Source organism: Larimichthys crocea, chromosome XII (assembly GCF_000972845.2).
Source record: "Larimichthys crocea isolate SSNF chromosome XII, L_crocea_2.0, whole genome shotgun sequence".
Taxonomy (NCBI): Eukaryota; Metazoa; Chordata; class Actinopteri; family Sciaenidae; genus Larimichthys; species Larimichthys crocea.
This window is the reverse complement of record NC_040022.1, coordinates 3,973,640-3,988,702: the sequence shown is the minus strand read 5'-3', so window position 1 is coordinate 3,988,702 and position 15,063 is coordinate 3,973,640. Positions and strand designations below refer to the sequence as shown.

Genomic DNA, 15,063 nt, shown 5'->3' with positions numbered 1-15,063 from the left:
ATTGGATGAAGGGACACGTCGCCCTCTGGTGGCCGTTTGAACATGATCACACTACACAACGTAATAACTTTAAGGTCAAGTGTGTAACATGTACGTGGATGTGTTGGAAGAAATTGAAAATTTATTGCAAACTGCAACATCAGCGCTAGTTACCACTAAATCCTACACACTGGACCTTTCATCTGTTTTGGCTTTGACGTACTTTATCAGCAGATGAACTGTAGTAGTTTAAACCTTCCAATAATCTTCACAGTACATTCTTCAGTTCAGGTTCTGTTTCTAGGCAAAATATAAACTTCCATCTTTGTAGTTCTCTGAAAAATATTTTGTTGTCATCTACAGAAGAAAAGTAGCACTGATGGTGATAATAATAAAACATTTTATTTGTATAGCACTTTTCTAAATACTCAAAGACACTTTACAAGGAGAGAGAAAGCAACAATGAAAACATGTCATGAATAAAAATAGAAACAACTTTTAAAAAGAGATAATACAATGTCAGTAGAATTGTGGGTATTTCAATGAACACCATGTTAGCGAGATAACGTAACAGAACTACATACAGGATCCATGATTGAACTGTTGTTCGTCAAACTGACTTAATGTCTGAATTTTTTATTTTTTTTGGAGTTAACGGTATCCGACCAAACTGTGGCTGTGGCTGCTGCGGTTTATTCAAAACACCCGGCCTGTAGGTGTTCTGTGAATCCACCCAGGAAGAATGACGGTTTCTACAAGAAAAGCAACACTGGAGGGTGTGTCGGAGCCAAGGTGGGGGACGTAGGTGGGGTTCCAGAGCTGCACACATACTGTATTTTGGCCACTGTAGCTTCCAGATGCAGCTGGGTTAATGGGCTCAAAGGCGGGCCCAGTCCTGCTGCTAAGTCACTGGTGATGATGAATCGTGATGAGGGGGTTGATGTAAGGCATGTTACATCTTTACAGCCGACACAGCTCTAGACTGAGGTTGGGAGAGACAGTAATAATAATAATAATATAATAATAATAATAATACAGCACTCGTCTTAAAGTGCTTTAAAGTGAAAAGGAACAAACAATGTTAACAGTCAGTTTGGAACAAAATAAAAAAGGGATGGAGACTTCTAGATTTGATTCCCAGCCAACAGATTATTAAAAAACTACAATAACAACAAGCCACCGGTCAGATGAGAGTTTAGAAAAAAAGTGAGCTTTCAGTTGTGTGTTAAAAGAAGGTAAGAGTGTGTGTGTTTGTGTGTATGTGTGTGTGTGTCGGTGCTGGAGAACTTTAAGGTCCTTTTTTAAACAGCAGGGCTCGAGTCTTCACAAACACACACAGAGAGAAGCCAACAGTGGCACCAACATGTCCCGCAGTCAGCTGAGAGTTTCCCGTCATGGTCCTTTGCTGTGGATGAGGTGTGGGCGCTGTGACGTCGGAGAGAAGGGAAAATGTTTTTGTTTTTTTGTTTCTGGAAATAGACATGACACCTCCTAACGTACAATATACACAACCTTCATTCTGGAGCACGTTGAAGGGAGTAACAAAAAAAAAAAAAAACAAAGAGAAAAAGAAAAAGACAGTTCAGGTTTCCCCTTCTTCTTTCCAAAAGCCTCGTTTGACAACTAAAAGTTGGGTTTTATGTTCAAAAACATAAATCAGACTGAAGGAGGATTTTGTCACATTTACTTTTGACAACATGGCGCCCTGGAATCTCTTCGTCTCGTCAGGGTGTGGACACGCTCCTGATAAAAAATAACCTTTGTTTCATCTAACATATGGAAGAAGGAGGGGCGGGTGGGGCGGGGAGGAGAGACACTATTCATAATGGGAAGGATAGATATTTAGTAGAGCGGGAGATAAATTCTTAGTGAGAGGACAGACATTTTAACTTATATCCAGTACATGGCATAGATCATACATGAGGGTCAAGGCAACACATCTTTTAAACCTAACTACTCAGTAATCAATCAACTAGTTCTCAATGTGGCCCCCAAACACAACGTTCCAAAAGGAGGGCAGAGGGGGAGCGGGTAGAGGGGCGTCCCAACTCCTCCCTCCTTGATGCTGGGTCCGAAAGAGGTGGAGAGGAGGAGGGTGTGAGGGGGGTGGTGGTGGTTGTGGCGGTGGTGGACGCGACGTGAAAGGGGAGCGGCTGGTTCCCGACGGGTCTCATTGATTGTAGAGGGAGCGCTGCTCCCAGGGCATGGCCTGGATGGTGCGTGGCACGGGGGAAGGCTTGAGCGTGGGCGCTCCGTTCGGATGGAGGGAGTGGCCGACGATGGGGTTGATGGTGGTGAGGGGCCGCTGGGGGGCCAGGGAGAAAGTGTCCTGGTGCTTCGGCTGGAAGAGGAGAGGAGAAGGAAGAGAGTCAGGGAGGGAGACCAAAAAAAAACTAAAACAGTTTGATGCACTGGTGAAGTTCAGATGGACGAGAAGAAACGAAGCTGGCTGAAGCACACACACACCTCCACCCACCCACACACACACAGAACTCCACCCACACACACACACACACACACCCACACACACACACACCCACACACACACCCACACACAACTCCACACACACACACACAACTCCACACACACACAAAGGTGTTAGAGACGGACAGATCATGGAGAGAGAGAAAGAGCAGGGCTGCACATGTCTGAACAACAGGTAAAGTGTCTCTGGGTTTGATGTCTGCAGCTTCACTCAAGTGTAGAAGAGAGTTACATGAATATTCATGTGCTAATAAAATCATCTTTAGATAAAGACATTAATACAACATGTTCAGTCTTCTTCAGGGTTCACACGTCTTCAGCATTATTAGAATAAATCTACATGTCCTTGAATAAGTGTCCCAGATTCCTCTAGATAATTCACTTCAGTAATCAGTCTGAAGAAATCCATGATACTGTTCACGTTAAGTGGAATATTAGGCATGTTATTAAACTCAAACCAGACTGTGACTGAGAGACCTTTACGTTTGTGATTTTTCTTTACACAAGTAAGAGATATAAACAATACTCTTTAAAATGTTATATTCAAACTATAACAATAAGAATAACTATGATATATAAACTTTTTGTTTATTAGCTGGAAGTTGTGAGATGACAGGAAACAAAGGGGGTCACTTTATTCCAAGTCTAAATTACGGTTTCCTTCTTCAGACTAGTTTGATATCACACATTTATACTGTAATATTATTATAGATTTATAGTTTATTTTTGTGTAGGAAAATAGAAAGAAAATTCCATAAAATGTTTAAATAAAAACTTTTCTTCACATTTTTTCTGTAAAGGAAGAAGTCTACATGACATTATGGGCACAGATTCTGGTCGCTCGAATAAAATGATTGACGTCTAAAGTTCTTTTGCGCCTGCAGGTTTCGATGTGGAGACTTAAAGAATTAAAATGAAGGTGTCAGATATAATTTTCATTGTCTGATGAAATATGATTCAGGTGCAGCCCCCACATGATCAAAGACAGAGCTGAGTGAGTGATTAGTGTGAAAGGCGGGAACACGTTAGCAGCACAGCCCCAGGTTAGTAGCGTCCTACCGCCAAGAGAGGATCCAGGATGAGCCCACGTTAAAGAGAGACCCCCCCCAATCAGCTGGATGTTAGTCTGCTGCTTTACTCTGCACTGAGTCCTGTGAGCACGAGCATCAACCTCAATCTACACTGAGGGCTAACACTGGTGCTACCGGAACCATCTACCAACACTACTGCTGGAGTCTGACCGAGGACTGACCCACATCAGCATTCGTCCATCCAGCTGTTCCACTGAGCCACTGACACACTCACTCGTCAACCACAAATAACGAGCCGTTTTCCACTTTGTTTGATTCTCACCATGTAACTGATCGTCACCATGGAAACACTGGTCAGCCGATGTGGCTTGACTGTCACCATGGAAACAGAGCTCTTAAGCCGCCCCACCTCAAACCTGGGGCCAGATGTATAAACAATGTGTTTGCAAACAAACATGCACATGACCCAGCATAAACAGGTTTTTAAGGACGTGTCGTGACTTCTTAAATGATGCAGCTGGACGTGAAATGTTTAAGGTGAACACACGCAGCCTCATCAGTCTGCACGAGTCCTGTAAAATGTCACTCTGGGTGCATTTATAATACTTACTTTAAATCATTTACAAGAGTTTTATTATCTTTTGATTTCATTTCCCTTTCCATGACCTCTTCATCACCTTGTACAGTCTGTTTTCATATGAGCTCATTGACATTCTTCAGATGTTTAATAATAATGAAGTGAGATATCACCGCCATGATGGTTTACAGGTATATGTGATGAGTTAGTGGTACGGGCGCCATAAATAACCACATCCATTTCTGGATAATTCTGAGTGGAAATGAAGCTCATGAGTGTTTGCTTGGATTCCTAAAAAATCCAACAATGCGTACACGTGGACTGAACCTGACAACGCTGCATATCTCTGCGTTTGTGCACACACACACAGTTTCAGTCATGAATCTACATCTGCAGAGGGCTTGACACATCTGGACGCTGCTCTGTGCTGTGTGATCGTTTTCCACCTAGCTTAAAGATCGACCGATTATCAAATTCAAATCCAATATTCAGAACTGTTCGGATTATTAGAATCAACTTTTATAACCTCATTGTTGATTAAATCATTGTGTTAAAATGTGCTCATTTGTCTCTGATGCTGCCTTCTCTCTCTGTCGTCACCACTCTGTCCCGCCCACAGCTCTATCTGATTGGTTACACAACGCGAGTAACAGCCTGTCAACACTGAATGAGGAATGGCAAGTTCACAAGAATTTATTAACTATATAATTGTAGATTAAGCTTGCAAACAGTGGTTAAAATGAGCTCCACATTTACCCGCCACAACAATAAAGATGAACACATGAATTCATCAATAATTAGAATGCAATAATATAATCTAGATTATTCTGAAATGGGCTTTCTGTACTTTTAATTTGGTACTTTGTTTATACTTTTCTTTACTTACTACTACTTTTACTGAAGTAAAAGATGTGAGTACTTTTTCTACCTCTACTGTACAGCTGTAGTAGTCATTAGTAATGAAGTAATATACTTCTGAATGACAGTTTAACACTCTATAACTCATTTTAAGTAACTCAAACCATCCGTCAAAGTTGTTTTGCTGTAATGAATGATGCATAATTGTGCGTGATTTATCATACCAGCTGCTACGTACAACGAGATGGAAGTTACACGCACCGTCAGCTCACACTCAGTGTGACAAGGCTTCTCAGTGTTGAACATTTGAAATGAAAACAGCAGACTGAAACCCAAAAGATTTAAGAGAGTGTGTCCACCGGGCGTCTCCACAGACAGCTGCACCTCTCTTTATCTGAACTTGCTACTAAAGCGGTTTTCTGTGCTATCCACAGCTGACAAGTGAGCTGCGAGCGGAGGCTCCCCGTGGACACGGAGAAGCATTCAGATATTAGTCCCGCTCTCCTGATGTTAGTAGCCAGACAGGGAGAAGGCAGCTAGGCAGCTAGCCAGCAGACGGCGGGTGTGTGGCGGTTCTCTCTCCTACCATGGGGTTGGCGCTCAGCCTAGTGTATCCCGAGCTCATCTCCTTTACCTCAGGCACCAGGGGCTGGAGCAGGGAGTAGGAGGAGGACGGGGTGGCGCTGGAGGAGGAGACGTGTTTGTTGGAGGATGAGCTCCTCATGCTCTGCTGGCTGCTCTGGGAGGACACCGAGCTGGGACGACCCTGCGGGGACAGACAGAAGCTCAACACACACACTGACTTAACTTCTGTTAATACAGAAGGGATGAACCCTCAGGGTTTGCTCTGCTCTGTACCTGGTGGTCAGGCTGGCTGCTCACTCCACCGCCTCCCTGGGACATGGGGGACACGCAGTGGGAGGGCAGAGGTTCCTGCTGGCCGTGTCCTCCGTGCTGCGGTTGCATCATGGAGTTAGCGCTGTTCTGCTGTTGCTGCTGCTGTTGTTGTTGCTGTTGTTGCTGCTGACGGCGATGAGCGTTGGAGAAATTGCGACGACCGCCAGACTGGATGAGAGGAGGTATACAGAGAGAGAGAAAGAGAGAGACAGGAAGGAGGAGGAAGACAGGTTTCGTGAATCATTTGTGTCTTCATGCACACAGACAAAAGTGAGATAAGATATAAAGGCGGAGGGAGAGGTGACAGATGAACGTGATGAACTGATTTGTTGCTTCACCCTTCACTAGCCTGTCTGTCTTCTGTTAATATGAGGAGATGGAGTGGTCAAGTTGTACACACTCACACACACACACACACACAAACATCACTCCAACATCAACATGAATCTACCTCTATCTCCTGTAACCATGACAACTATAGGACACACACTCGCCTTGTCAACTTGTCTTCTAACCCTGACAGCTGGAGTACCTCCGCTGATGTGAATGTTCTCACAGCTACAGCTGACCTCCACGCTTTGGTTTTGCCTCATCGTTCCTCCAACAGAGGTCTTATCTTCATAGCACCATGCAGTGCGTTTACACTTTGCAGACCAGATTCCACGCAGAGTCAGGTTTGAAACAAATCCAGTTTATACCGAAATGTTTATCTGGTTCTACGCAACAATCAAGAAGTAGTTTGGGGAACATTTAAAAACTTTGAAACTCATTTTAGCTTCAGCTGAACTATTTTGCGATGGAGCAGATCTGATTAGACAGTGTGGACAGAAGTTGTTTTTTTACATTACCAAAATAAGTATTTGGGATAAACTGGACATGTTTAGAACCCAATGATCACCTGTGGACGTGGACCTGGTCGGGGCAGTAATAATCCTCCAGGAGGCTGTTAGGAAGCTAGTTTTAGTTGACTTAGTTTGATAAGAATGCATCAGGGAAGAACAATATATGCCAAAATATCATATGATACAAGATTTTAACTCTCAGATTACACATGTAATTGCTGGGGGTATTCGAGCCTTGATATTGGTGTGTGTGTGTGTGTGTGTGTGTGTGTGTGTGTGTGTGTGTGTGTGTATAAAAACAAGACCAAAGTTGTAGACTTGTCCTCGCCCTGATGAGGTGTTCTGTTGTTTTAGATGTGACAGCCATCAATAGTTTGTCTTTGCCTTCATGCTGAACAGTTAGTTTGGGCACGTCAACATGGTGAGGACAGGATTACTACAGTGTATACTTTTTTTTCTTCTCTCTCTTCAGTTCCAGGACTTGTGTCTCCAAACATGGGGCATGCTGATTGCTGTCTCTGGTACGTAAAGAAGTGACTATGTATGAGTACCTCAAACTACCCAAACTATCCCTTTAAAAGTCAAATCACCAGCAGCACCGGGAACTTTGAGATGCCAGTTTGAAGCCATCACAGTACCACTTTGTTCCTGACCGTCACATCTAAAGCTCCCTTACTCACAGCTACACTTCAGTCAGCTGACGATGCCTCACACACGTACACACAGACACAACACACACACACACAGTCACTCGCGCTCAAACCAACCTGGTTTTTGGCCGCGGCGCTGCAGCGGTGCTGGGCCAGGTCCAGCATGGTTCGGTAGCTCTTAAAGCAGGACGGGCAGTTGAACCGATTCTTATGAACCAACCCCACGCACACACAGACACAAACGCGCGCACACACACACACACACACATAAATTTGGATTACTATACTTGTGAGGAAAATCCACCGTGTTGTATTAAGTCCCTGAACTCTAAACCCTGAGCCTTTCCCTAAACTGAGCCTAACTCTGGTCTAACCCTAACTGCAGAGTTACTACAGGAGGAAACCGCTGTCTAAAGACTGGAGCTGCAGAGACGACAGAGGGTCAAGAAAATGTGCTAAAGTATGTTGCATGCACAAACTGTCAAAGCAAGGAATAGAAAACATGCTTTGCTACAGACACACACACAGACACACACACACACACACAGAGCAGTGTTTCTCTAACACTTGACACAGACGTTTTACATCATAAAGTCTCCTCCGTTATAAATCGATTGATAAAACGGACAAGCTGTGCTGCTGTCAGATATTTGTAAAGAGCAGTTTAAGACTTTGACTGGTGTGTAGAGTTGCTGCTGGTCCCAGAACTGTTTTTCTTCAGTGTTCTCGTTTCAAATGTTTCTTCTGATGATGTTACTTCACACAGAAACACATCTATAAAAACATCTATGAAGGCTGACAACAACTTGAAGTCAACTTCAATCATTTAAACTTCAGATTCTGTCAGTTTGGCACAGCAGAGGACTGTAAATACTACAGTACCCACAGGTGTCATGGCTGTTTCGGTTGATTCTCTAAGCGACTTCAAAACCCGTCGGGAGCGTTTTGCTCACAGACTTGTTCAGATTTGGTCATTTTTCCTGATTTATGTGCTTCTACACTGTTACGTTATTTCCTTTTTGGCCATTTTAACAAGCAGCAGAATTGCACAGGGTGTTTTATTTTGAAAAATCGTCAGGATTCTCTATGCCGTTTCTGTATCTGTCTTCCAGCCAGCTGGAGCTGCTCCGTGCAGACTGTCGTGAACTGCTCGCGGTATCCTTCAAAAACAGACACGTGTTGTGAGTGGAGCTGAGCAGAGACCTGTTCTGGGACCGCACAGAATGTGTAGCATCCACGTCTGGTGGAAGTGGACTGTTAGAGGCTGCAGTTTGGAAGAAAAACATGGTGCCATAGTTGCTGGACTGAAAGTAAATGTTGTTTAATCGGTTTTATCAACAGTGTCGTGTGATTGGCTCCTTCTGAGTCGTAATTAATGTCTCACTTGTACACAGGGTGAGCTGGTGATTTGTTTATAAGACAGTGGTTAACGAGTATAATTGTCATCATTAGTGTAGTCAAAGATAGTTCATCTTTCATACAGTGCCACACGGCAGCAGGTGGTACGGAGAAACAACACTCGCCCCAGGGAATAAAGAACTATTTTTAACAATGTGTGTACAGGTGTGTGGAGCTGGAAGAGGAAACCATATGCTGTGTTTTTAGTGCATCATTACGTAGTTGTAATTTTTCAATTCCATGCAGTTACTGTTTATGTATTGTAGAAAACGCCCTGACAGATGAGCTGCACACCGTCACACTAGAGGGCGACTGTATAAGCCAAGTCTGTTTGACGTGGTGCTTCAAGTTCTTTTTAGGGAAACTACGGTGTGATAAGAAATAAAAGTGACGTGGGGCTATCTCCTGTTCAGTGCTGAGGGATTTACATCACACAGTGTTTCAGGAGATAAAACAGGAACGCTGGCGTGCAGGTATTTATGTGCCGGGGCTCAGTTACTACCATCTCAGACTATGGTTGGATTTGAGCTGCACGCTCACACATGGGGTTGATTTTAGCTGTATAGACTTTTTTTAACTGTATATACAAGTTTAACTTGAAACTTGCAGGGATTCACAGCGCTTGAGCTGATCAAACAACGAACAGATGAAAGACACCTCGCCAACGCTGAGCACCATTTAACTGCTGGAAGATTTCTAAAGACTAAACGTTAATTTAGTTTCATTTAGGCTCATTATAGTGCATCTGACACACTGGACCTTTAAATATGAATACACTGAAATATAACTGGGACATTGTTGAAACTGGTTTTCTGAATTCACGTTGTAAATATCAATAAAAACTAAACAAGTTTTAGATGCCAGTTTAAACATGCCTTTCAGAAATTTAAGGTAGTTACAGCCAGCAGATACTAAATTAAAATGCTGGACATCCCTAGAAACAAAGTTTTAAATGCTGTGAAGTGTCCCACCACATAACGACGATGGAATAAACCACTGAAGGTATGCTCAACGCTTTAACTTACTATCAGAATTAAGATATTATGTCTAGAATCTGCACCCTGTTGTGTGTTTAGAGAGGTGCTGAGCCGCTGACTGAATCTTAAATCCAGTTTGTCGTCCCCTCTTTGTGGATCTGACACCCTGCATCTCACTTCTCCACTTGCTCGCTCACCAAAGTTTTGCTCTGCGCTCCGTAACAGCCGTTTACATCATGGATATGATTGTGATATTAAAGATGAAATAATATTGTACAGTGGAGCCCGTGTAACTGGTGTGCTATAACGTAACTCCTGCTGCCTCCTGGCGACCTCGAGTGTCCGTGATTGGTCGATGTAAAAATAGAAACAATCACCAATCACAACAATCAGTGTGACTCTGTGTGATTTTAAACCAGCGGCTGAATTATTCTGACATTTGTCCACCTCGATTTACTGCTGTTTGTTTGAAAAATAAATACTGAGCAACTTGTTGCAACTTGTCTGTTCTCAACAGAGCCCTATCAATATGAGATTTATGAGAGCTATCAGATTTTAGAGGGGAAATATTCACAGATTACCGATATAGCGGCAGATACAGTGAATTTTTGAGCTGGAATGAAAAGACTGTTTCTAGTTGGATCATGCACTGATATGACTTTGTCTTTTTGAGCAAAGAATTTGAGAAATTTTACGTTAAATATACGATAACGTGTAAAATAATTGAACATAAACATTGTCGACCAGTTAGAGTTGACATTACTTCTCTCGCTCAGTTTCGTAAATCACAGCTCACTCTGTTGGATAAACTCTGCAGTGACACAAACTTTTTTTCTGCATTAGAAACGGGAAAAATATGATATGAGCGTTTTTTTACGACAGCGCATATCAGATAACGTACACGCTGATACCGATACATCTGCAATAGACAGATTTCAGCCGATTATATCAGCCAGTGACGGCCGGGTTCTAGTTTTGATTGTCGCTGGGGGCATGTCATGTTGTGCTAAATACACTGTACGATGTTCACACACTAACAACTGCTCATTTTAAACTTCATAAATGATGCATATGTTCATATTGAAGACTGCAGGAGTCCTTACAGAAGAACTGCTGATCTGGAGACTGTGCTAACAGCAAAGATTTGGCTGCTCTGCTATGATCAGTCACATTCAGGACACAACACCTGAAATTTAAACACCTCATTAGACCCTGACAGAAATGTTCTATCAGCAAACACTAATGCAGCCGAGCACACACCACCTCAGGCCTCATCCACTCTTTTTTTCCATAGCGCGGTCTCGTGCACACCCACCTGGTTGGATGCAGCGGCGGTGCAGCGGTGCTGGGCCAGCTCCAGCATGGTCCTGTAGCTCTTGCAGCAGGAGGGACAGTCGAAGCGGTTGGGCCCGTCGTCGTGGATCCTCTGGTGGTTGCGGAGGTACCGGGCTAAGCGGAAGGCCTTCCCGCACAGATCGCACATGTAGCGCTTCTGACCGTGGATTCGCATGTGGTTGCGCAGGGACATGTAGTTGGTGTAGGGCTTGCTACAAAAGTCACACCTGAAGTTTTTGGATACAGGATGGAGGTTAGAGGTCGACAGGGATGCATGATCGATGAGCTCTGCGTCTTGTCCAACAACATTTTAACTGACATCATCCCAAAAACAGGTAACGGGTAAAAGTCTCGGGTGCCTACCTGAAGTCTCCGGTCTTGTGGGTGAGCTTGTGGTTGAGCAGGGAGCTGGCGTGCTTGTAGGCGCAGGTGCACAGGTCGCAGACGTACGGCCTCTCGTCTGATTCCATGTCGTCTGACGCCGTCGTCGCTGGTGCTGGTGCCGGCGCTCGGGACTCCAAGGAGAGACTGGAGCTGGACAGTGACGCTGAGGAGAGGCTGGAAGTGGAGAGGGCTGCCGAGGACGAGGGAAGCTGCTCGCACCAGCTGATGGTCGAACTTGGCTGGCGGAGGAGAGGAATATATTAAAAACAAACACATACAGCACACAAACAAGATGTCAAGCAGACGATTGCAGCAACATGTTCAGACATGTTTGAATGTTTTTGTTTACTGTGCTCAAAGAAACTGAAGAACGGTTTAAGGAAATGAAGAAATAATCTCAACCTTATCCGCACATACACTCCCTGGCCTCTTCATTATGTACACAGACATATTCTAACCAACTCCAACCTCAATAATAAACAATCAAAAACAAACACATCTGTTTTAAGGGAGCTGTGTCGTTGCATTCGACTGCACTGGGTGTTACAGGTGCGCCTAATAAAAGGGCCACCAAGCGTACGCAACACAAAGAAACAGTGGAAGTTTCGAAACAAGAAGCCTCTGCCGTGTCTGACTTGCAACATTTCTGTATTTTGTGTGTGTGGTAACACTTTTTTCTTCTTCTGTTGCAGTGTGTCTGGGGGAATCGGTGCGCTGAAAAGACAACGATCTATTTTTTTTTTTTAAACGGCCATAGAGAAAGTTTACGGACTGACTGTTTGAGAGCAAATCAGCCACGGAGGCTGACAACAACTACAGTATGTTGTGTGCATGTGTAGCAGACAGTCATGTTAAATCACATCTGTGTGAATAGCACACACATAACGGAGACAAAAACACGAGGTGAGTGACACCTGCAAACTGATCCCAGAGTTCAGGTAGGAATATAAACAAAAGAGCACACACACAATAAATGTTGATTTAACTCACACTGTGTGTGTGTGTGAGAGGATCTGTGAAACCCGCCACATTCAAATGTATAAAAAAAAAAAAAAACATACAAATGAACGTGTGTGTGTGTGTGTGCAGATAATCTGTGGGCTTGAGAGCGCCAGCATGAATGAAGTGTACAGTGTGGCGTCACAAAGAGGTCTTTCAAAGTCCTCCGCGGGGCGTCTTCCGCTCCCGTTTCCTGTGGGACGAGCCTGCTCGTGTTTACTTTGCGCTGCCCGCTAACAATATCGCAGGCCCCCGCTGCAAACACTTCATATCAAACCGCTCAAATGTTTCTTTAAATGGTCACCAGACCTTTAAGACCGCAGCTTTTCTTTCAGAAACACACACACACGCTGCCTTGTTTTGTTGGGCTCCGTTAGCTCACCGCTAGCCGGACTCGTCACTGAAGCTGCAGCCAGTGTTTGTCTGCTGTTAGCATTAGCTCGGTGATGCTCGGCTATATTTACATGTTTCACACAGCCCCACATGTGTCTCTAGATAACACGGTGACGGCACAGCGCTGAGAATACACGCACAGTTTGACTGCACCTTTGAAAATAAAATAAAAAAGACAATATGCAGCAGCTGATAATTGCTAGCCACTTAGCTCGGCAGCTAAACTAGGCCGTGAGCCGCTCAGCATGACGACTAGCACACGGAGCTAACGAGGCTGCTCGGTGCGTTAAGTTGCTGCTTCACATCGCTCAAAGCCGCTAAACCGCGCTCAGGTATCAACACAGCGCACACAGCGGCACTCTGCCCGCTGCTCCGGGCAGCAGAGTGTCGCTCCGGTAGCCGCTTCATCTGTAGCTATGTGCGGGCTAAGGCTGCGGGCTAACGGCGGCGGCAGCTGGCTTTCTTACTCCGGAGTCGTTCGGGTCTTTTTTCCAGAACAATTGAGAGCAGTGGCCGAAAGACTCTGTCGACGTCACATAATTCACTCCGTTTCTGTCTTGAAAGTCTCCGTGTGTGCTGCCGGTGTTAGTCCTGGCGTACATCGTCGGTTTTCGGATTCTTCGACTTTTTTCTGTGTGAAAAAGAAAATAGGGCCGCTTTGTAGGGATCTTCTTCCGAAAAGAAAAATATTTCTTCTGTGAAATGAGCGTTTTTGGCGGCGGACATATCGGAGCATGCGGGGCACTACCGCCGCCCGCCGGACTGGAGTGTGACAGCACAGGCTGGTTAACGCTTATGTAACATATACACTGTGTGTGTCTGCTTTGTCCTTCATGATGTAGGAGGTAAACATAGAGCTTCACACGTCACTTAAACATATTCAGCACTGTTGAATGTAACTGTTTACAACTTTACCAGCTTTACTTCAGAATTATTGCCAAGTAGATTTCACATACACGGCATGTGTGTATAACAAAGATTAAATACAAATATAAGAATATACAGAAGATTAAAAAAAACAAGTACTAAAAATATAAACAATACAAATACAACTAAAAATATAAACAATACAAATATATGTATAATATGTCTTTAGGATGAAAAGAGTTGTACAGGTTGTGCAGGTCTTTGTCAGATAATGTGCAAGAGTTCACAGAATATGCAGAATATTTTAAATGTGCAATATATTTAACATAAACATAGTAGTCCAGAGGATGTTAAATAAAAGGTAAAGGGTGTGTGTTAATGTAACGCAGAGAGTCAGTAGATCTCGTGTTAATGTAACATGTAGGTCTGGGTGGGTAGAGGGAGAGAGCCAGTACTTTACTATTTTCATGTCATTCTACTTTACACTGACAGCACTTTACCAATTAAGAGTTAACATACAAATCATGTGTGTTGAGCTCATAAAATATTATATGTATATATAGTATAAACATGTGATAATATATAAAGAAGTTATAGAGTGAATTAGCTCCACCTCAACCACAGGAATTAATTTCTCTGCCGTCTGGACGGAGATATGGTACCTAGGGCACGAACAAATAGGTTTAAATTTTCCTTTGTTCCACGTGCAATCTATGCAATCAATTTGCACAATCCTTAAATGCACTGTTCTTGTGGCATTTTTTTAATCTTTTAGTCTGTTAGATCACTGTGTTGGACTCGGCAAATCCTTTTTCAAGTACGTTTGCGTTGTGCCTGTACTTCTGCCCCCACATTGTCTGGTTCACTGTCTGTCTCGTGAGTGGGTGTTGTCGCTGCTTACGTTGCCCATGGGCACGGACCCAGCAAAGGGTCCCTGGAGGGAAAGAAAGCGAGCACGGAATGGACCACCACAGACTAATACCGGAAAAGTGCGAACACGCACCACAGGCGCACAGGGGAGAGAGTGCGGGAGTGGGGGCTAATCAGGAGAGCAGGGACAGGAGAAGAGACGGCGAGACGACACCAGGACGGTGTGGCCCAAGGAAGAGGGGCATGGGGCATGCCCGATAGGGGGGAGAGAGATGGGGGACACGCGGGGGCGAGCCGACGGGACGCAAGCAAAGCAGCCGGCAAACAGCGCGAGGAGATGCAGCAGCGGGGGAGGAACGCGGTGGAAATGGGGCAAGGAAAGCGGGGGGCGAGAGAGAGGACGGAGGGGACGTGGGGGATTGGTAGCCGCGGCTGCGTGAGGGACAGGGAGGAAGGGAGGCAGTAGGCAAAGGAGCGGGGGGGGGAAGGGGGGGGCAGTCCAAAAATAAATGATAGGGCAA

At 44.4% G+C, this 15,063-nt stretch overlaps 1 protein-coding gene across 3 annotated transcripts; it reads right to left on the bottom strand.

Moving 5' to 3' along the window:
* Positions 1–437: 437 nt before the first annotated feature.
* LOC104930756 (zinc finger protein 90) lies at positions 438–13,551 on the bottom strand. Of its 3 annotated transcripts, none has more exons than XM_019262560.2 (7): positions 13,273–13,551; positions 11,393–11,652; positions 11,010–11,256; positions 7,437–7,526; positions 5,789–5,995; positions 5,517–5,696; positions 438–2,320 (listed from the first exon to the last, which is right to left on the bottom strand). In XM_019262560.2, the coding sequence occupies exons 1-7, from the start codon at positions 13,405–13,407 to the stop codon at positions 2,150–2,152; spliced, it is 1,290 nt and encodes a 429-aa protein (XP_019118105.1). In that variant the 5' UTR covers positions 13,408–13,551; the 3' UTR covers positions 438–2,149. The 3 variants fall into 3 exon arrangements, with proteins under 3 accessions (XP_019118105.1, XP_019118106.1, XP_010743930.1); XM_019262561.2 differs by having other exon boundaries at positions 5,565–5,696; XM_010745628.3 differs by lacking the exon at positions 7,437–7,526 and having other exon boundaries at positions 13,273–13,545.
* Positions 13,552–15,063: the final 1,512 nt, after the last annotated feature.

Excerpts from the sequence above, each read along its gene's own strand:
- LOC104930756 (XM_019262560.2), bottom strand. The coding sequence starts at position 13,407 with ATGTACGCCAGGACTAACACCGGCAGCACACACGGAGACTTTCAAGAC. Across the intron at positions 7,527-11,009 it reads CCGCCGCTGCATCCAACCAG|AATCGGTTCAACTGCCCGTC; the intron begins GTGGGTGTGCAC and ends TTGGTTCATAAG. Across the intron at positions 5,697-5,788 it reads GCAGCCAGCCTGACCACCAG|GGTCGTCCCAGCTCGGTGTC; the intron begins GTACAGAGCAGA and ends CTGTCCCCGCAG.